Raw genomic sequence first — 23,886 nt, 5'->3', positions numbered from 1 at the left:
GCTTGGTCTATTAAAGGATGTTGAAAAGCCCCCATGTGATAGAGGGCAGGTGACAGGCTCTCTCTATGTATGGAGGGAACTAGTTCTGGCCAGCTCAGTAGATTGTTTTAACAAAGAGCTGAATACATTGCTAAATGCACAAAATATAACTGGCTACTAACATCTACAGGTAATAACACCAGAAATTATTGATCCAGATTGCCTCCTGAGAGATTGGAAAGGATTTTTATTTTCCTTGCCGGACCAAATTGGACTATGCTCCATTTTTTTTTTGCCTTTCTCTGGATCAACTATGGGTATAGGATTATGTGTATTGAGGTTCTCTTAGTTTTCTATAGTTACATAGGTTGAAAAAAGACAAGTACATCTAGTTCAACCAATAAAAAAGTAAACTATGTAGTAACCAATTTAGAATCAGACATGGTAACTAACAGGAGTCGCAGGCTCAATGTGTCTTGATGGCTCAGGGGAGTCGGAGATAAATTCTACAGTCGAAGACGCTGGGGTGTGCTTGAAACTTGTATGGGAAAAATGCCCCCCAAAAACTTAAATAGCCAGGAAGGAGCCTGAAGAAACTGCAGTAGCCTTCAAGGAGGGGAAACCAAATCATAATGAGCACCACTGTTTCCAAATTAGGGGCATCGGTTCCTTCTGGTGATACCAGATGAAAATCCCCAGAACCTCTAGGGGAGTATAAACTGGGGCCATCCATCACAGCAGAACAGTCATCTGTACATCTTAGAGAAAACATAGTGCTTCTGCACAACAGTATGCAACTAGACCCAGTGAGAGTTGTAGCGTCTAGTACAAAAACCCAAGCAGATAATGCTGGTAAGGATGTCCAAACAGCTGGAGTTCACCAGGTCTCCGTAATCAGGCAATGGAAACAGACCACAGACCCTTGGGATTTTTGAGGGAGTAAGAACAGCAGCAGAATGGTGCTTCTAGGCTGAAAGGAAGGAAAGAGAATGCAATGTGCACATGGCCACCCAGCAGACAGCATCCGTGCTCAACCCCTCAGCCTTAATTCTTAATATGGTGGAAGAAGTGGAGCCAAGAAAGTTGAAATGATGTCCAATGGTGAAAAGCACAAGGTAGCACTTGGTTCTTCAGCCTGACTGCAGATTCAATGAGTAAGATCAGAGACTGTGTCACGGCTCTGGATCCAGAAAGTGCTCTAGGGCCAAAACAACCAGTGCGCTAAGGTCAGGAACATTCTAAAAAGTGAAGCCCAGTGTCTAAAGAACACATTCAAGGCAAATCCTGCTGTGGCCCTTAGTAACCGCTGACTCCACTCCTCTCTCAAATGCTATGCTATTTTGCATGACTGAAATTATCTGCTTTGTTAGATTTATTGTAACTGCTGTCTGTACTTGTCTATAGTAAGTTAACTTGGTCTCATAGTGCCTTAGCTGAGATAAAACACCTTGCCTCATCTTGTGTCCATCCTGCTTGCAATTTGTTAAGGGCAGAACACCTCCACCATGCGTCATTTATTAATTGAACAATTGTCAAACCTCCCCCAGTCCATCCAAGTATAAACTCAGTACAGTCCTTGGGAAGGCTGGCGAGGGAACAGGCTGGCATTCCCTGCGCAACGTACCATGCTGGTGCTAAGTGTATGGCTCTTAGAACATGGCACCTTAACTAAGGCCAGTACAAACATTAGTGCTCCACCCCAAATAGTCTGCAAGTGCTCTTTCCTCTACCATCTTTTTCTCTCAACCTTCCTTTATTTCTCCTCACTCGCCAACATGCTCTTACTAGCTTTCTTTTTTTTTTTAGAATGCCCTCTCTCCTCAAACTCTCTCTTCTTTACCTCTCTTCCCCACCGCACAACCTGTACATATCACCCTCACTTCTGTATTTCCAATATAATTGTACTTATCTACTGCTCTTAGCCCACAAAAGGTCACCTCTCCAAAGTCACTGTGGCATTTGCCCGTACCCACCTCACCTCCCTCACCCTCCTACAACTACTAACTGCTGGAGACATCGCCCCAAACCCTGGCCCTCCACCATCAAACTCCAACCCACAGAAGCAGCAGTCACCCTTCTCTGGCATCAGCCGCAACCCTCACTCTCTTATCTCAATTCCCCTGCTTCCACACGCTGGCCCTTCCCTCTTATGTGCCGTCTGGAATGCCCACTCAGTCTCTATTAAACTTTCTACTATCAATGATTTCTTCCTCTCCCACTCCCACAACCTACTTGCTATTATCGAAACTTGGCTCCAGGAAGCATACTTCTCCGCTGCACTCTCTCATAGTGGCCTCCTCTGGACGCATTTGCCCAGAACCCAGATGACGAAGAGGGTGCAGAGCTGGACTACTTCTTTCCCCACAAAGCACTTTCCAGATTCTTCCTACACCTCCCTCTCTGTCCCTTTGCTCTTTTGAAGTGCACTGTATTCATCTCTTTTCTCCTGTTTGTCTAAAGATCACAGTTCTCTACAGGCCCCCAGGCCTAGTTTGACACTTTCTTAATGACTTCTCGGCATGGCTACCGTACATGCTCTCCTCTGAGGTACCTGCCATCATCCTCGGTGACTTCAACATCCCAGTCATTGTTAACACCTCAGCCACTTCTCAACCTAACCTCTTTTTAACCCAATGGACACAAACTACCACCCACTTTAACGGCAACATCCTCAACCTTGATCACAACTTTTATCAGCTTCACACTCTCCCTGTCTCTTACCTCCCATGCCTCCAACCAGCAAAAAATTACTCGCAGAAACCTCCACCACCTCAGCCCTGACCTTTTTCACTCTGCTACTGCATACCTTTATGACAAAATTGTGCCCCTGTCTTGCCCAGACCTGGCCACATTTCCCTACAACTATCTATCATCCTCCCTGGACGCACTTGCTCCTCTCTCTACGCGCAGAACAAGGCCTCGCCTGTCACAACCCTGGCAAACAGATGACACCAGAAGACTCGAGATGCAGTCGTGTTCTTGAGCGAGCATGGCGCAAAACTAAATCCCTACAATCCTTCACCCTCTACAAATCAGCCCTTCTCAAATAAAACGCCAGCCTTCACGCTGCTAAACAAACCTATTACAACACTCTCATTAAGACCCTCTCATCCAAGCCTCATCAACTCTTTTCTAGCCTTAAATTCCTTACTCCACCCACCACTGCCTCCGCCCACCAACTTACTTACTGCACAGAAGATCGCCAGTCATTTCAAGAACAAGATCCACAATTCATGATGAGCTCTCCAGTGTCAAGCTTCCTCCTCCAACCAACACACATCACTCAACCCAACACCACACTCAACACTCTCCTCCTACGACTCAGTTACCACCAAGGAAGTTACTAAACTCCTTTCCAAGGTTCACTTCACCACCTGTCCCCTGGACCCGGTCCCCTCACGATTATTGCAGCCTCCTTCATGCTCTATCCTAAACTCTAACCTGCATCTTCAACCTCTCACTTCTCTCCACGGGAACATTTCCCTCCCCGCTCAAACAAGCACTGGTTACCCCCCTACTTAGAAAACCCTCGCTGGACCCCACCTGTTTGAATAACTTAAGACCCATCTCCCTGCTCCAGTTTGCCTCCAAGCTTCTCGAGTGCCTTGTTCACAACCGTATGAACCGCTACCTCACCGACAACAACCTTCTTGATCCTCTACAGTCTGGCTTCCGCCCACAACATTCCATTGAAACTGCCCTACTAAAGCTCACTAACGACCTACTAACTGCTAAAACCAATGGCCATTACTACACTCATGCTCGTAGACCTTACCGCTGCCTTTGACACAGTCGATCACCCGCTCCTCTTCAGTAAACACTCCATCAGCATCTCATCCACTCCCTCATCATATCACGACTCGACTACTGCAACTCCCTCCTCACTGGCCTGCCTCACCGCTGGCTATCCCCGCTTCAGTCGATCCTGAATACGGCTGCCAGACTCATTCACCTTTCCAACCGCTCTGTCTCCGCCACCCCCCTCTGCCAATCCCTCCACTGGCTTCCGATTGCGCAACGGATCAAATTCAAAATCCTAACACTGACGTACAAAGCTGTCCACCATACTGCCCCGTACTACATCTCTGACCTAATATCCAAGTACCGCCCAGCACGCACACTCCGCTCCTCACAAGACCTCCTTCTCTCTAGTTCCCTGGTCTCCTCCTCCCATGCCCGCCTCCAGGACTTCTCCAGGGTGTCACCCATCCTCTGGAACTCCCTGCCCCAACCCATCAGATTATCACCTACTCTCCTCTCCTTTAGGCGCACCCTGAAAACCCATCTCTTCAGGGAAGCCTACCCCACCCCCTGCTAACTTGCCGACCTCCTCCACTCTTCCTACCACTCCATCCCCCACAGCTATCTCCTCCTGTGCCACCACCCCCTCCCTCCTAGATTGTAAGCTCGAAAGAGCAGGGCCCTTGATCCCCTCATGTTTTGCATTGTATTGGTATTGTTCTGTCACATGTTCTGTCCCCCTTTGTAATGTACAGCGCTGAGCGAACTATTGGCGCTTTATAAATACTGTATAATAATAATAATAATAATCAGCCACCATGACTCTGCTCTCTCCTGGTTCTCCTCTTAACTGTCCTTGGGCCCCTCCTTTTCATCTCTTCCAACTGATAACCTCCTATGGCTTCCAACACCACCTCTATGCTGATGACACCCAGATCTATCTCTCCACTCCCCAGCGCACCCCCTCAATTTCCTCATGTATCACAAATCTACTAAGCGACATATCAGTATGGATGTCACACCACTCCCTTAAACTCAAATTTTCCAAAACCAAGCTTGTAATATTTCCTCCTCCCCCGATCCCCCACTCACGACTTTACCATTAAGATCAATAGTGTTGTGCTAGCTGGTCCTTCCCCTCATGCCAGAGTGCTAAGTGTAATCCTAGTCTCTGACTTCTCCTTTGGGCCCGACATCCAATCGTAGGCCAAATCCTGCTGCCTCAACCTCCGGAACATTTCCAAAATCTGCTCCTTTCTGAACAATGATACCACAAAACAACTTAATCATGCCTTGGTTATATCCCGCCTTGATTATTGCAACTCTCTCCTCACTGGTCTACCGTTACACAGGTTATCTCACCTTCAGTCTATTATGAATGCTCCTGCTAGACTCATACACCTTACCAACAGATCAGCGACTTCTGCCCCTCTCTGCCGTTCCCTTCTTTGGCTTCCTCTAACCCAAATGTATAAAATTCAAATTACTAACCACAATATACAAAGCCATCCACACCATTGCCCCTAGCTACATCATCAACCTTATCCACAGATATCGTCCAAATCGTCTGCTCCACTCGTCCCAAGACAACTTCCTCTCTAGTTCCCTCGTCACCTCCTCCCACGCTCGCCTCCAGGACGAACCACAGCCTCTCCCATCCTCTAGAAGAATTCCCTACCGCAGTATGTCCAGTCCGCCTCCACCATGTCTGCCTTTAGGCGAACTTTGAAAACTTACTTATTCAGGGAAGCCTACCCCACCTCCACCTAAGAACTGTACTTGAATCACCTCCGCCAGATCATCCCCCACAGCTATCACCTTTTGTACCACCTCCCCCTTCCTTCAGATTGTAAGCTGCACGGGCAGGGCCCTCCTATTCCTTCTGTACTGAAATGTATTGTAATTGCACTGTCTCCCTTATATTGTAAAGTGCTGCGCAAACTGTTGGCGCTATGTAAATCCTGTATAATAATAATCCTGCAATTGTCCAGTCCAACACAGAAAAAGCATAGGTCAATCTCCAATATTACCTTCTATGTACATGGACTGTTTGCTAGTGTCCAATTTTCCTTTAGGTAGGGGTGCAGGGGTTAAGTAAAAAAAATATAGAAACACTACACGATTTGCAGGTGTGAAAGTGACATGTTTTGCGTTGAAAGTGGAAGTGATGTAACATTCTTTTGCTTCCACTGTGTGATGAGACACCTAGCTAACGGGTGGGAAGCCTCACCTTTTTTATTCACTGTGTGCACTATTAGCAATATGGAGTCATGTCATAGCTTACTGAGCTTCAAAGAGAGCAAACTGTTGGTGTCACTTAGCTGATGCCTCTGAAACTGAAGTTACCAATTTATTTGCCGTGTTGCGAGGTGCAGTATAAAAGGTTATGACGGCATATACAGTTTCCAGGAAAAGGTTGTCTGATAAGCATAAGTGCAGTCAACATGTTCAAGAGACACAAAAGGACATTACACAGGATTGTGAACCAGAAAAGGAAAACTGCTGCAAAAGTGACTTCAGAGCTTAATCTCAGTCTTTGTATTTAATCTTTGTATTTAGCTGCTAACCTAGCTTACCAAAAAAACAAAAAGGCCTAGGCACACCCTGGCTGTGTTTATTTATAGGTTCCAGTTAATTTAGATCAAATAATCCACAGACTTCTTTATTGATCGTAATGAAAAAAAAAAAACAAAAAAAAAAAAACACATCTACTCCTCAAAAACCAGGTCCCCTTTCCCTTCTTCCCCCCAAAAGGTGCCAAGTGTGGCGGAGGGTATGGGTAGTTAAGCAGAGCTTCCACTTTTGGATAGAACTCCACTTTAAGGTTTTGAAATGGTCTATCTGGCAGATTGGTGTGAAAATACCATCATAAAGCAGTAAGTACAGGATATACCAGATAATAGCGTGATGGACAATATGGCCAAGGGAAAACCTGAACCTGTTTCAAAAGGCAACTGAATTTTAAAGCTAAAAGGATAAAGATAAAAGACAATGTTACAATATATTACTAATAAAAGCATAATCATTTTTGGATATTCTTGCACTAACCTCATCCAATGACGTACTCTCCTCGTGCAATGCCGCACATTTGGTTTTTTTCTTTGTGGAGGATTCTGCCAATTCTCCATCTTGGTCATCTGGATACACTTCGCTCTGGTCTTGATCCATTGAACTATCGTTTCGCTCTAGCAAGCTGTCATCCAGGGATGACAGACTATCCAGTTGGTTTGATAGGCTGTCCTCTTTTTCGGGCACACTGTCAAAGTCTTCCAGTTGGCCGTTGCCCCTCTCAGAGGCACTCCGCTCTCTTTCTGTTGGCCTGTCTTTCAACTCAGGGGTGGAGTCAGTAACCTCCATCTCACTGATAGACCTCATAAGAAAACGCAGGTTCATCTTTTTAGGGGCAGAAGGTAGTGTAGCTAGAGAATCTGGGGGGCTAGGGTACCTTGAAATGGCAGGTGCAGAGCTGGGGTCCCACAAATAACTGTGGCGCTGCTTACTGTATTCAGTGCCCAGCAAATGTTATATAAAAAAAAAGACAGAAGAAAAAAAACAAAAAAAAAAAAAAGATTATTTTATGTATAACTAAAAAACATTAAATATTGTATGAAATGCCTAAAAGGTAAAGATGACCAAAACCCAAACAACAAAAATGTAATATTGCCAATTAGCAGTTCTTAGATGTGTTGTTGAATTAATTTTTTTTTTCAGGCATTTCACTTAGTGAAGCTACCAGTAGCGCTTCCTGCTCTGGAGTGACAATGTTCACTGACAATACTGCATCTACTGGAGGAACAGTGTTGTCAGCCTTGGACAAAAAGTGTATTAGGACTCTAGAACACATCCCCATCTCTTCTTCTCTATAACACATGGAGCAGGATTCTGTAGTCCACAGGGATGAGAATATAAAACTGATAAGCGTGCAGCACAGGCAGTTAACTGCTCACAAAATATCTGGTAGGATTAAAGGTACTCCTCATAATGTCATATCTGACGAAACGTGTAGGGCAGAGCTGGAGGTCATGACATCACCATGCATGTGTGTTTACCGCTACTCGGTATTCTAGGAGTTGTAGTCTGAGATATTTTGTGCACTTATATAAGGGATTAGGAAAAAACTCACTGGTGTATTAAATCGCTTTCATCCCAGCCTATTATCAAATGATGGCAGAGAGGGAACTCTCCCATCCTGGGTGGACTTCATATGACATCCTCCCAGTCACGGGCCTTGTGTGCGCCCCCTAGTAGCCACGCTGCGGAGCAATCTGTTACCCTGACCAATCACAGCAGTCACATGACATTTCTGCGCAATGAATGGCGTTTATTCATAGCCAATAATTATACTTTTGTGATGAGCTCTGTGATTGATCACAGTAATTATATTGTACAGACAGGGCCAATCACAGCCAATACTAGTATAGTATAGCAGCCAATAATAATACTATTGTGATACTAAATGCATGTTTGTGAATGAATGGATGCCATTCATAAAAATTATTGCTTATAACAATGATCAACACTGTTATAAGCAATCCGTGTGTAAAAACAAATGCTCATCTCCCTAGAGTTGTACAATGTCACTATGGCAACACTGGACTGCTCTTGTCAAAGTATGTTAAAAAAAAAAAAGACAGGGAAAGGCAGATGTATTAAATCAAGGTACCTCTGTGTCCAAGGTACCAATTAAATCAAGGTACCTGAGACCAGGTACAAGAAACTAGATAAACAATCACCAAGTCCAGATGGTTTACACCCACAAGTCCTAAGGGAACTTATCTCAATTATAAGCAAAGCACTTTGAATTTAAAAACAAAAAACAAAAAAAAAAAAACAACACTTTACTGGCTGGAATGGTACCAATTCATTGGCTTAGTGCAAATGTAGTACCGATTTACAAAAAATGACCAAGATGTATACAAACAAAAAAAAAAAAAAATACAGTCTAGTCAGCCTAACATCACTAGTATGTAAAGTATTTGATGGAATGCTAAGTGACTGTATTCAGAGGTTTGTCTATGATAAAAAGGTATCATAAGTGACAAGCATGGCTTTATGAAAGACCATTCCTGTCAGACTAACCAGTTTTTGTTCTGTAAGGAAGAAAAATTGGATGGTGGAAGTCCAATGGATGTGGTTTATATAGATTTTACTAACACATTTGATATCTAAAAATTAAGGTCTGGTGGGGTGGATGGAAATGTATGCACATGGATAGGAAACTAGTTAAGTGAAAGGCCCCAGGGAATAGTGATAGATGACTCATTTTCTGAACAGTCCAAAGTTTTGGGTGGTGTGCCCCATGGTTCTGTTTTGTGACCAAAGCTGCTCAATTTACTAAGGATATAGAGGTTATAATTAAAAGCTCAATTTCAGCGTTTGATGACATCACAGTGGATAAATGGTTAGACCTGGCAGTACTAGGGTTGTTGGTTTGAATCCCAACCATGGCACCACCTGCCAGGAGTTTGCATGTTCTCTCTGTGCCTGCGTGGGTTTCCTCCCACACTCCAAAAGACATGCCAGTAGGTTAATTGGCTCCTGTCTAAATTGGCCCTAGTATGTATATGTATAAATGTAAGTTAGGGACTTTAAAATTGTACACCCCTTGAGGGATAGGGACTGATGTGAATGTACAATAAATATGTAAAGCGCTACGTAAATTGATGGCGCTATATAAGTACCTGATATAAATAAATATCAAATCATGCAGGGAAATAAATTTGGCACAGGATATGGCAGCATTACAGGAAGACCTTGATAAAATAGGGGGTTGGCAGATTATGTTCAATACTGAGAAAAGTATGCACATGGATGCCAAAAACATACACATCAGGAGGGGCTCTCCTGGGAGAATCAGTGAGGAATCTCAACACTTGGGTGCTTTAGATCACAGACAGCAATGCCACACAATGCCAAGCCCCAGATCTATAAAAAGACTCACTGTGTTTTAGTGCAACCAGTTTTTTATTGTTGCGCTTTGAGGGACAGGGAGGTCCCACTTAGTATTGGTCATTTAGTGCAATTTTGATTTTAATTTAAAAGGTAAATGTGAAATACAAATGAATGAGGGCTTGTCCCTTGAAGTGCATCTGGATGTACATCTAAGTGATGCCTAGGTCTCTGTGACACATCTACATTTCGATCTTCTTGTCACTTGGGTTAATTTTATACAATGCTATTGGCCTATGGGCTTTTTGTATGTTTTTGGCATATTTTGGTTTTAATAAACATTTCATTAGGTAATAAACTAGGACTTTGTGCCCTCTTGTTTGAATGCTTTCAACTGGTCTATCCAACTTTGACACAGAGACATCCTTGCGTAGCAGATCCTCAGCTACAGCTTTTTCTCCAGCACAATGGTATAGATACAGGAAGTTCACTGGTATTTTTCAAGAGGAATTCAAGCCAAAAGGTACATTTATAGGGTACTGCTTAGGCGCAATTAACATATCTCATTGTTCCCTGTAAGACAGCAAGTATTTTGAGTCCAGGTGAACCTTTAAGCCTGAAGCCTATAATACATCTTTTTTTTCTCATTACATCTAAAAAAGTTATTCACCTTGCTCCTAAGATGCCCTGGTATGTCTGCAGCTGTCGCAGGAATCCAGCATTCGGTTGGACGATGCTCCTTCTTTCTTTGACGTGTTTCAAAGCTTGTTCCAACGTCCACTCGTATTCCTTCATGGCATAAGCAATCACTGTGGAGGCCGAGCGAGACACCCCCATCTTGCAATGTACAAGGACGGAAGTATTCTGGCGTCTGTGAAGGAGAAAGAAGGAAGAGGTAATGTGACTTCAAAGAGATGATTCTGCTACATATAACCATTTCCTTCTCAGCATTATCCTAAAAGGTTGAAAAAACCTGTACGAATTCTATTATTGTGTGGAAGATCCCCCAGTGCTTACATATTCCCATGGTCTGCATGACCTGCTGGTGAATCAGAGAATGCAGCTTACCCTTTCCATGACTGTATTGTTCTACAAATACCAATAAATAACAATGAGTTACTTGTTCAGGGTGAGAAGCACTGTAAAGAAATGTCTCAAGGACTTCTGGACTTTACAAAAAACTCCATTATTTGGAAAAGTAAGACATTCAGCATGATTCAGGGTCAGACCCCTTCTTTAGGGCTTACAGACTGGAGATGATAAATAGCAAATTGGAAATATTAGGGATTCAGTGTGGGATGGATTACATACAGTATAATCCATCAACCACGGAGTGGGAAATATAACAAGGGACAGACTTTGGAAAGTAGAGGGGCCCTGGTAAACCAACAACATAAAATGGAGACAATCTTCCAGAAAATATGTTGCTTGTGTAGACCCTAAAATTCTCTCACTTTTTTGTTTCTACAAAAAAAAAAAAAAAAAGAAGAAAAATACATTACATGCATATTCTATACACCTATTTTATCGAACTATATATTAATTTAGATTCCCACATGTGTAAGTTTTATTAGAAGTATATATCTGCATTCTTTAGTGATTCCGATGTGTAGGTGGGGGGGGATAAACAAAAAAAAAAATAAAATACAGTAATCTTCAATTGTATATTTTAGTGCAGTTTGTGTAGGTGCCAGCACATGACTTGGTATCAGCCTACACAGTACTCTATACAGAAGCACTCAGACTGGGAGAGGTAGGGACAATCAAGTATGCTGCATGCAAGGAACCTGTGGACAAAAGGAGAGAGTACAGTGAGCAGAAAGATGACCTCCTTAGTCTGCAGATTCTATTCAACTGTACAGTCAGCAGGCTGGAAGTATTTCCCAATTGTTACATGGTGTTAGCTCTTCCACAATTCAGTGCCCAGAGACTGTGTAAATGAGGACTGGATGGACAAAAATACAAATTCAATTGCAGGTAATGCAGCTCCCTTGAATGTATATAAACTGTGTATTAGGTGGTTTAGTTATTATACATGGAGATCATATCCCCCCTTATGTATTATACATGGAGATCATATCCCCCTTTATGTATTATACATGGTGATCATATCCCTCCCTTATGTATTATACATGGTGATCATATCCCTCCCTTATGTATTATACATGGTGATCATATCCCTCCCTTATGTATTATACATGGAGGAGATCATAACCCACCCACCCCCTTATGTATTATACATGGTGATCATATCCGCCCCCCCTTATGTATTATACATGGGAGATCATATCCCCCCTTATGTATTATACATGGGAGATCATATCCCCCCTTATGTATTATACATGGGAGATCATATCCCCCCTTATGTATTAAACATGGGAGATCATATCCCCCCTTATGTATTATACATGGGAGATCATATCCCCCCTTATGTATTATACATGGGAGATCATATCCCCCCTTATGTATTATACATGGGAGATCATATCCCCCCTTATGTATTATACATGGAGATCATATCCCCCCTTATGTATTATACATGGGAGATCATATCCCCCCTTATGTATTATACATGGAGATCATATCCCCCCTTATGTATTATACATGGAGATCATATCCCCCCTTAATCTCCTCTTCTCAAGAGAGAATAAATTCAGTTCCTCTAATCTTTCCTCATACCCTTAAAGATTTCTAGGTATAGGACAATTCCAGGAGGTCCACATGTATTTAGTAAAAATCTCCAAGCCTATCTTGAAAGGGTTAATCCAGTAAGGACCAGTTCACACTACAAAAATGCGCTCTGGATAAGTTTTTGCTTACATTTCACACCACGCACAGTTCCGGTGCAGTTTGCCACGTTCCAGTATGGTTTAGTGCAGAAAAAAAATGCAGCACGTTTTAACTTTTTTTTCTGCGCCGGAAACTGACTGCACTTATGTGAACTATGGCCATTGGAATACATGGAAGACACTGTGCATGCATTTTTGATGCAGAAAAAAAGCGCACTGAACTGCATCTAGTGTGAACTAGCCCTAAAAAACGGAATATTTCAGCTGTGCGTGGATGCTGACTAGGTGGTTCATCTATGTCTCTGAGACTTTTTCAGTATTATGTGAATACCAGATCACCTAACTTCACCCACCCAGGATAGATTTCCATCACTGGAGCCAAAAGGCACACAACCTCAAGCACCTGAAGCAAAAGCCCTCCTGTAAGAATCATCTGCACATAACAATTTCTTGTTTTACTGGTCTTAAGCTAGCTTAGTGTATTCTGGACATGAAATTTTATTCTGGCAAAAACACTTCTCCCTCTTTTCTATATGATCAAGAACCATATAGATGTCGGGTGCCACTCCAAGTAGTCATCCTGTGATACTGCGGTGACCCACATGGATTGTAGGTGTCGGCATTATGGGAGCCCCTCCCAGCTCTGTATACACACACACACAGCATGGAACACCACACTCCAAAAAGGGACAGCCCAGAAGTAAAGAAGAGTAAAAGTGGCTTCAGCCCTACTCCTCCCAGATCAGGCCCCTCGATGCGTTCAGCATCATAGGGGACTAAGCCCTGTGGGCAGAACTAAAGAACGGAGGATGTGATTGCAAAGAAGTTGGGCTGAAGCCGCTTTTACTCTTCTTTACATCTGGGCTGTTACTTTGGAGTAAGGAGTTCCATCCTCCTTTTCTCTAGTTCATTTGCAGCATACATTGTACAGTCCATGAGCCGTGCAATGTATATTCCCGGCACCTGAAGCCAGTTGTAGAGAACTATATAACTCCTGTGTGTATATGCACAGGAGTTGCATCAACAGTGGCTGCCCATCAGGAGAAGAAGTGATGGGACCAAGAAAAAGTGGTAAAGATGGCATGGGGTGGAATAGCAACTGTGAGCCTGAATCTGTTAGCGCTGGATAAAGGCACTCTCATATGCAAGTATGCCATAAAGCAAGCTCATTCCAGAAGATTTTAGTTCCACTTTAAATGATTCAACTCATCAATAGTTGCCAACAACTGAATCAGTCTTTCATTGAAATGGTCTTTTAATTGTTCTGTGTATAGCTACTTTCAACACTTGCTCACTAACTGCCATCAGCCCTTGCACAAACAGCTGAAATGTTAAATTCAGCTTCTAGTGGCATATGGTAATGAGTAATGAAGCATGGAGGGAACAAAAATTATTGGTTTACCCTTGGGTAATATATAGAGAAACCAATCCATCTAATATATAGTTGCTTGTTAGATCCCTTCAATGCAAAAAAACCAAACAAAAAAAACCAACAGCGTCTTCCAGCAAGGATTACATCATGATAACCTTACTCTTGCTTATGGATTCAATACAATTTTCAAAATATATTAAAAGGATACATTCACCTTTTCAAAAAAATAAAATAAATAGCACATTTTTTTGCAGATAAAGAAAAAAAAAAAAAAAGAAAGCATTGCACCCGTGATCGGTAGATAGCGGGTGCCATGCAGGTCTCCTGCAGACTTGTCAGTGTATCTGTCTCCTTGTACTAATACAGGCAAGCAGATACACACTGGCAGGAAGAATCAATGAACTACTAAAGCGCTCAACAGCATGTGGAAGTTCACAGAGAACTATAAGCCAACAGCTGCAAAGAGCCCTGCATGGCCACAATTTTTTCCCTTTATATAATGACAGCTAACGAGGGGAGAAGATCCCTCGCTACCTGTCACTAGATGTCACGGAGCAGGCAGTGGCTCTGGGATTGGGAACATATTACATGTTTCACCATAAAAACGGGTGGAACATGTAGCATGTTCCCAAAGGTGAACTTATCCTTTAAGCCATGGTAAAAATATTGCAATGATTTCTCCTCCATTCTGAACCCGCCATGCTTGCTGCAAACATCTTTACAAGCTTACTATAGCTAGGGTGTGGAAATCCCCCGTTCTCAGTTTCACAGCGGTGAAGAACCAAGCAAATTATGTAATGTTAATAAAAAAATGACAGCTATACTAACAGACTCTCAATACAAATTCCTTTGAGTTTGGCATCCCTGGACAACGTATGTCAACCCATTTAGATTTGACCATCTTCTTCTAACCATTTGATGTGTAACACATTGAAAGGTTATTACTCACAATACATTAAAATGGACATTAGATGGTGGTGGTCTGCCATTCAGGGTCACTCACATGGACAGAACAGCTCTCTGGAACTTGTATGCTGAGCTCAGCTGGTGAGCAGGCAATCAGGGACTACATTTCCCAAGAGGGGTAGTGTGTCGGAGGGGGAATATAAATAACGCTTGGGAGATTGGCCAGGAGAGTGCAGCGAGAGACTGAAGGAAAAGGAAGTGTGCTGATGGCTTAAGTGTTGAACTAGACCGCGGAGCCAGGGTTGGAGAGAGAGGAAAGCTGGAAAAAAACTACTGACCGCCCAATCTGCCACACTGCCCGGCAGGCCATTCTGACAGCAGGATACCAGACGGGACGCGAGTCTGAGCTGGACAGTCCTTGGACTGACTCCGTTTACAGATAAAGTCAGACTGCTACGATCTGCTGGATTACTTTGATCGGGTGAGAGAGACCAATGCACCCACTAACTACGTGAATACTGACAGTTTGCCACCTCAGCAATCTACCTACACATAGTTGTGAACATTACATATAGTTGCCCCGGTTTGCGGCCTAGTTTTTGCAGCTGCCGTCGTTGGGATATATCTACATTACAGTTTATTGTACAAGCTGACCATAGGGAAAAGAGCAGACAGGTGGCGCAAACATCTAGTGCATTATCCAAGATTTATTCAAAGGTGTAAAAGACAAAAACACACTCACAGATATAGTATGTATAAAATGCTTTGCATAATGGAGATGGCCGCAACAACAGGCAAGGTGTTCCGTCAGTGTGGTCAGCTGGCTGACGCATTTCGGGGACGAATCCCTTTCCTCAGAGCTACTGACCAGCCTGTATGAAGGTTATGCTATAAACAGCCATAGCTGAATGCCTTAGGAGCAATGCTCCACCTCCTCTGCTCATTAGAGGGGATTAATTAAAAGTGCTACAATAGGTCAAATACATAAATATATAAATAAACAGATGCATACATCAATTGCAAAGATCAAAAGAGTAAGGAGTATAAAATATCATAAAATGTAATTTGGGGGGGGGGGGGTGGGAGTCATAATCATAGTGAAATAAAACATATACATGCACCATAAGACATGATATGTTGCTGAGAATGCCTAAAGATGTACACTAATGTATGAAATTAAAATATAAATGGAAAAAAAAAAAAAAAAAAAAGGGAATTATAAATATACTAAATATAAATGAAAAATTATGAGAACATAATGAACTGGTAAAATTACTTGCAAAGATATATATATATATATATATATATATATATATATATATATATATATATATATATATATATATATATATATATATATATGTATATTAGTAAAAATATGCATGACAAATGATGTTAATAAGCACAACCATGAGGAGTGATAACTGATGAAAAAAAACGATAGGAACAATAGATATAGTGGGACCATGAAAACAGTAGGACCATAATTAAAACCAATAGGAAAAAGTGGCATCTCTAAGAACTCAGGAAGCAGTGTGCCTGGCGGAGAGTACACAAAGTGTATGAGGGTGTCAGTGCCTACAAAATTTCCATCATTCACGCGAGTATATGTATAGTGGTGTGGTCAGAGGAATTATCTACTGGTGGATTCGTTAGATGAGAGAATTGATATCTAACCCTTCGTTTAACCCTCTGGGTGACAGGGTTCCCAAACGATGGACCCAGAAAGTCTCTCTCTGGCATAAACGACTAAATCGTCTGCCCATGTCAATGTCTCTGGGGATGCTGTCCAGCCAAAACACCCTGAGACCCACTGGGCTCCTATTATGTTTGTACTTGAAGTGGCTGGGGATGGAGTGTCCCGACCATATTTAATGTTCCTTTTATGCTCCTCAAATCAGATGTGCAAAGTGCGGATGGTTCTACCCACATATACCAGGCCACAGGGGCAAACGCGACAGTATATCACATACGGTTTGCTACAGTTGATGAACTGTCTGATGTTGTATGAGTTGTCATCATTCCCCATGACCTCTTTTTTCCTGTGCCACATATATTTGCAACAACCACAATTGCTGACACCGCACTTGTAGCTGCCCTTCTGGTCGAAGAGCACGGTCCAAGAGGTCTGAATGCTTTGAACTCTACTGGTGGCTATAAAACCTCTGTAGTCTTTGGGTTTTCTAAAAATGATCTCCAGGTACTCTGGGATGGCATTGTGAAGGAAGGGATCCTGTTGTAGAATGCCCCAGTATTTTTTGAAAATGTTTTTGATCTGGAAGGCCTTAGGGTTACATCGGGTACAAAGGCAGCATATGTAGTGAGCGGTTTTCTTTCTAGGGGGGACTGGTTCTTGCTCTGGAATGACCAAAGAGTATTGTGTTCTATATTTTGTATATGCATGTTCAATGGACAGCCGAAGAGTATCCCTTTTCTGCAAATTTTCTCCTAAGGATATTACTCTGACCATCATAATCCTCAAGCCGTGAACAGATTCTTTTTAGCCTACAGAATTGTCCCAGGGGAACATTTTTTATCCATCTTGGATGATGATGACTGGCGGCATGCAAATATGAATTCCCTGATGTGGGCTTGAAATGGGTCTTTGAGATGATGTTGAGTTCACTGTCAAACATCAAATCAAGATCTAGGAACACCAGTGTGTTTTCATCAACAACTTTGGTGAATTTGATATTAAAGGGGTTGCGTTGGCAATGTATAAAGAACTGTTCTAGTTTGTCATCTGTGCCATCCCATATTCTCAAAATGTCATCAATGTATCTCATGAAAAGAACCAGGTTCGCCCCAAATGGGTTGTTACTCCATATATGGAATTTCTAGCAATAACCCATGAACAAATTAGCGTAACTGGAGCAAACCTGGCTCCTATGGCCGTATCCTTTGTCTGTAAAAGGTTTCTTGGTTGTAAAAGGTTATCCATGCTGACCACAGGACATACAGTTGCAGGCCAGCATACAGCAGTGCCAACTGAAACAAGTTATCCTTCTTCAACAAAGCAGGATTCCCATTACTGTTAACTTTTGCCTTTGATATACAAAAGGGAGCTGTCTTTGCCTACAGACATTTATGCCAATTGTTTCCATTTATTACTTCAAATCTGCCCATGTTGAGTGTTTTAAAGGGGACCCAGCCCTAATTTGCTACCACCAAGAGGAAAGGTGTCAAATCTCCTTTAATTCTTCACTATTTTTGTGTTATCATCCCAAGGAACTATATCCCAAACCTCAACTCTACTTCATACCAACTAGGCCCCAACAAGTGCAATAAAGACATTGTAGTGCTCAGTTTCAATGGAGAATTCACTTTCCTTCCCATCTAATCCTGGTCATCTAGCTCTGAGGACCCACAGTGAGCTTACCTGTTTCTTGTTTAGTGGTTTTCTGCTCACTGGGGATTCAGCAGTCCCCTCAGATTAGAAGCGGTGGATTATTTCAGCGGCCGCCCAGTGTTCCGGGAGCTGGCATTTTCAGTGTGGGCACCAGGCTGTGACAGCTTGCATCTTCACAGTCGGGTGCTCACTGCTCATGCGTGAGTAGCGCTACACTTTGTGAATGGTCCCGTAGTCTTCTAGGACCTGTGACGTGTCCCAGAAGACTACGGGGTGGGGGGGTTGAGGACAACTTCCGCTTCCGATCGCCTAGATGATCACAGCAGAAGTGGGTGCGGGTACCTGTCAATTTCGGGGACCCGCTCCCCAAAAAGTGGCAATCCTTAATGAAGAGCAGGGGACCAATCCTTTAAGCGGAACTTCCCCTTTTAGGTGGAGCTCCGCTTTAACAGCTGAGCATCAAGATGTGACCTCTAGTCCTTAGTTGTCTTTATATGAAAAATTTCATTGTACAGCTATCAAAGTCCTTGATGTTGACATACTGTTACTTGTACATATCTTATAGTAACAATCCGTAATCTTTTTATTTGGAATTTGCCTCATTATATATTACAGCCTACTGTACATATTTTGTGCTCAACTAAATAACTTGGTATCCCCGTTTATTGTGAAAGCTGCCAATAATCTTCCTTGAAAAGGAAAATATTGCACTTAAGAGAATCAAGAGGTTGGAAAGCGGCTCTATATTTATGTTATACCTGTGCTGAAAAAGCAATCAGTTTACAGGAAATTATCTGTATGGCTATATTTACCACCCATGTACTCTGCCCGAAAAAATTAAAGGAACACTTTTTAATTGGAGTATAGCATCAAGTCAATGAAATTCCTGGGATATTGATCTGGTCAATTAAGTAGCAGAGGGGGTTGTGAATTTCATAAACAGCAAAATAGCTGAAACAACAGGTGCACTAGATGGACAACAATTAGATCAATAGATGCCATTACCAGAAGGTTTGCCTAGTCTCCCAACACAGTCTCAAGAGCATGGAGGAGATTCCAGGAGACAGGTAGTTACTCTAGGAGAGCTTGACAGGGCTGTAGAAGGTCCTTAACCCATCAGCAGGACCGGTATCTGCTCCTTTGGCAGTGCTCATCCTCTTCCTCCTTGCACAGAGTCCTACAAAATGACCTCCAGCAGGCCACTGGTGTGAATGTCTTTGACCAAACAATCAGAATCAGACTTCATGAGGGTGGCCTGAGGACCCGAAGTCCTCCAGTGAGCCCTGTGCTCACTGCCTGATACCATAGTGCTCAATTGGCATTTGCCATTGAACACCAAAATTTGCAGGTCCGCCACGTGCGCTCTGTGATTTTCACAGATGAGGGCAGGTTCACCCTGAGCACACGTGACAAAAGTAAAAGGGTCAGGAGAAGCCATGGAAAAAGTTATGCTGCCTGTAACATCGTTCAGCATGACCATTTTGGTGGTGGGTCAGCGATGGTCTGGGAAGGCATATCCATGGAGAGACGCACAGATCTCTACAGGTTAGACCATGGCACCCTGATTGCCATTAGGTATCAGGATGAAATCCTTGGACTCACTGTCAGACCCTACGCTGGTGCAGTGGGTCCTGGGTCCTCCTGGTGCACAACAAAACCCTGCTTCATGTGGCGAGAGTATGCAGGCAGTTCCTGGAGGATGAAGGAACTGATACCATTGAATGGTCCCCACACTTGCCTGACCTAAATCCAACAGAACACCTCTGGGATATCATGTTTCAGTCCATCCGATGCCACCACGTTGCACCTCAGACTGTCCAGGAGCTCAGCGATTCCCTGGTCCAGATCTGGGAGGAAATACCCCATAACACCATCGGTCGTCTTATTAGGAGCATGCCCAGACATTTTCAGGAAAACTCATACAAATGAGCGCAGAGAGGCCACTCCAGGTAGAAACATGTGAACAGTTAATCATGAGCTCACCACTGCTGCCTTGTTAATCATATGCATGATGAAGAGAACTGGAAAAAAAGGCGCTGTGGAAAATGCTCTCAGACAAGCACCTTAGTGGAGGTGCATCTTTATTGGGTGAGATAAAGTAGCAAGTATAATAAAATTAACCAGCCTGAAGTGGACAGTGTGATTCCAATGGACGGCCCGTCCGCTCTGAGGGGAGCTGAGATCAAAGAATGCTCCTGTCGGCTTCAAATCACGTGGTGTCAGCGTACCAGCGTCCTGGGTGGTGTCACCATGGCAAACGAAGGCAGTGTCCGGCATTGGCTTCAGCTGGGAGCATATGTGGGGTTACCAAGACGACATGTTTCGCGCAGTTGCGCTTTGTCAAGTCTCTGGTAACCATGGCCGGCGGCCATTATATAGAAGACCATTAAAGGGAAGGCTGGCTGAGTGTAATTAGCAGGGGATGGGGTGTCAATCAGAGCGGACGGCTCGTCCTGAAGCAATGCTGAATACAAATTTAAAGGTACAGATTGCAAGTTATAAAAATTGATATGTATAAAAACAATAGCATTGTAAAGCGTGACATACTTTCATCTTTAGTAAAATAAAGGTAATACAATAACAAAAAAAAAAAAAAAACAAAAACAAAAAAAAAAACCACACAAGTTAAAAATGACATCGCTGGTTCATGGAAGCTATGTCAAAAATTGCGTTTACAGTGAGGTAATTATGGGTATATGGGCAAAGAAGGGAGTAGGGAGAAGTGAATGACAGGAGCATTCTTTGATCTCAGCTCCTCTCAGAGCGGACGGGCCGTCCATTGGAATCACACTGTCCACTTCAGGCTGGTTAATTTTATTATACTTGCTACTTTATCTCACCCAATAAAGATGCACCTCCACTAAGGTGCTTGTCTGAGAGCATTTTCCACAGCGCCTTTTTTTCCAGTTCGCAGACATTTTCAGGCATGCATACAAGCTCGTGGGGGCAACACAAACTACTGAGTACCATTTTTAGTTGCTGCAATGAAATTTCCTGCTGCTGCATCATTTTTTCACTTTGATTTTCGGGGCGTCTTTGAATTCAGTCCTCCGTCGGTTGATCATTTTCATTTCCATCAAACAATGGGGCATCCTTACCCAGTCCATGTCAGTATAGATATCCAGCATGATATTTTTCCCCATTGAGATCTGATGTGTTTTTAAAGTGTTCCTTTAAATTTTTTTGAGCAATGTATTACTAAATACTACTAAATTTGAAAATACTTCAATGCTGTCTAATTCAAGAGCAAGATTATTTCATCCTAATTTTGCACACCTGTTACAATTGCCTTGGAGCTCAGATAGCTTTCTGTAAAATCAAGACCACCCCGTTTGTACAAAATGACAGATAAACTAATATATATCTATCAGCCATAACATTATGACTACTGATAGGTAAAGTGAATACCAATGATTACATTGTTACAATGGCACCTGAAAGTGGGTGGGATTTATTAGGCAGCAAGTGAACCTGTTGTAACTGAAGTTGAAGTGTAAGGGTTTGAACGACTTTGACAAGGGCCAAAATTATAGACGACTGGGTCAAAACTTCAGTTCTTGTGGGATGTTCCTGGTCTGCAGTGGTCAGGACCGACCAAAAGTGGTCCAAGGAAGTCAAACCGGCAAACCAGCAACAGGGTCATTGGCAGCCAAGGCTCATTGATGCATGTGGGGAACGGAGGCTGGCCTGTCTAATCTGATTAATAGAAGAGCTAATGTAGCTCAGACTGCTAAAACAGCAAATGGTGGTTCCGAAAGAAAGGTGTCAGAACACACAGTGCATCACAGATTGTGGTGTATGGGGTTGTGTAGCTACACGGCAAGTCAGGGTGCCCACGATGACCCGTGTCCAGAGCCAAAAGTGCCTACAATGAGCATGTGAGCATCAGAACTGGACGACGGAGCAATGAAAGAAGGTGGCCTGGTCTAACGAAACCTGTTTTCTTATACAGCAAGTGGATGGCTGGGTGCACATGTCACTTACCTGGGCAGTATGATGCATTTTTTAGAGCTGTTCTGAAGGCTAAAAGGGGGACCTACTCAATATTAGGTGGGTGGTAATAATGTTATAACGGATCGGTGTAACTAACAAAAGATTATTCATCCTCTACTGCATATAGACAGAGAAAGTGTGAATTGTTACATGTAGTCGACTATAAATTTTAGGCAGATGGAATAGTGAAAAAATACATAAAAGAAACAACTGGTTGAATTGAAAAGTAAAAACAAAAATTAAAAGAAACAGATGTTGAATGAAACCTAGTAACTCATGAAAGACAGGAAAAAGAAAAGAAAAAAAAAAAAAAAAAAAAAAAAAAAACGATCACAAAAAACATCCTAAACATAAAAACGGAATCCAAAGCATGCAGCAAAGCGAGGTGGAGAACGAACCCTGTGGAGTATTGGGGAAGGCAGCAGACTAGAGAAGATCCAGGATAAGTAGAAGTCAAACCAGGAAAGCAGGCAGAAAACAGAGGTACTTCTACCCGTAACCTCCTTTGCGGGAAGCGAGACAGCCATTCAAGCTAGAAAAATGATGGGAATGTCAAGTCAGAAATGAGAAAATAAAAAGTGATTAGAGGTTAATGTGTAAATTCATCAGTGACTGTTCTCAGAGAAGCTGGAAAATGTTGAGTTAAAGCCCAACTCTGGATTTGGCACATCTATTCCCCCATCCCAGTCACCCCTTTCACTCGTGAAGGTCCCCCAAGATGTACTGTATATTATGCTATATATATATTTTTTTTTTTAATACTCGCCTATTTTTAAGTCTTCTGGTTGGTCATGTGAGGCCGCCCGGTCCAATCTCTCTTCTCTGGGATGGATGGTTCTCATTGATACAGAAAGTGTTGTGCAATTACACATTGAATGCAGCATGCAGTGATGACATCCCCTGCACTCCTGTTTTTTTTTTTTTTTTGGGGGGGGTTTGCCTGCATATTGCAAGCCTGCTTTTGATACTTTTCACATCCATGTTGCTAGTGCAGCTTGCTTCCTGCCTCCAACCCAATCAGTGACCTGCATTACAGGCAATGCCCAAGTTACAAACATCCAACTTACATACGACGCATTCTTAAGTACAGAGGCAATGTGACGTCACACTGGTCCTGGAAACCGCCAGGCGGCCATCTTGCTGCTCACCGCATGCTGCTACTTATTGTCTGGCAGACCTGTCAGCTATCTCCCATCACTGTATGGCCAGTTAACCCTTCCCTATGTGATCCAAAACTTTAAAAAAATTTCCAGCTTGGCATACAATTCAACTTAGGAACAAAACCTATAGTACCTATCTTGTTCGTAACCCGGGGACTGCCTGTAGTAGTACACTTCAGCCTATCCCAAGCTCCAGTAACCCCAAAAATCCATCAAGGCTCATGCCACTCCATTCTCTAACCCACTAACCCAGAGGTGCTTGGACCAAAAGCAGTATGAAGGGGCCACTATCTTCATGACAGGCTCTGTATCCAGGTAAGAGACGGCTGGGTGCCAACATTAAAGAATACAGGCAAATGTCTCCTTCCCATCTTGCTCATAGGAGGAATTTCACTTTAACCCTTTTCTCTGTCAGACTCTGAGCTCCAATTTTAACCTCAGGGCCCATAGCTAGACCATTTTTGCAATGTGTTTTGTTTTACACTTACAGCTTTCAGAGTTTGTAAAAGCCCACACAAACCACACATTTTCTGAAAGAATAGGACTGGTGCAACTGATTTTGTAGGTCACATGATAGTTGCACAAATGTTTACAGACCTAAATTTTTAAAAATACTCTAAAATCATTACTAACATACAAATACAGCTTAACTTACAAAATGTCTTCCAAATCTAAAAAATAAAACTGTGTTTATAGATAGATAGTGCC

General features: G+C 42.7%; 1 protein-coding gene across 2 annotated transcripts in view; it reads right to left on the bottom strand.

Moving 5' to 3' along the window:
• SSH3 (slingshot protein phosphatase 3) overlaps positions 1 to 23,886 on the bottom strand; it is an 89,719-nt gene that overhangs the window by 4,278 nt on the left and 61,555 nt on the right. For both annotated transcript variants that reach the window (XM_089683716.1, XM_089683715.1), the window contains exons 12-13: positions 10,280 to 10,480; positions 6,769 to 7,219 (exon numbers count right to left, since the gene is read on the bottom strand). In XM_089683716.1, coding sequence (XP_089539842.1) covers positions 6,769 to 7,219; positions 10,280 to 10,480 — 652 coding nt within the window. The remainder of the gene's footprint in view (positions 1 to 6,768; positions 7,220 to 10,279; positions 10,481 to 23,886) is intronic.

This window comes from Staurois parvus, unplaced genomic scaffold, assembly GCF_062004578.1.
Source record: "Staurois parvus isolate SC_StPar_1 unplaced genomic scaffold, SC_StPar_1.0 ptg000320l, whole genome shotgun sequence".
In the NCBI taxonomy this organism is placed as follows: domain Eukaryota; kingdom Metazoa; phylum Chordata; class Amphibia; order Anura; family Ranidae; genus Staurois; species Staurois parvus.
This window is presented reverse-complemented; position numbering and strand designations above follow the sequence as displayed.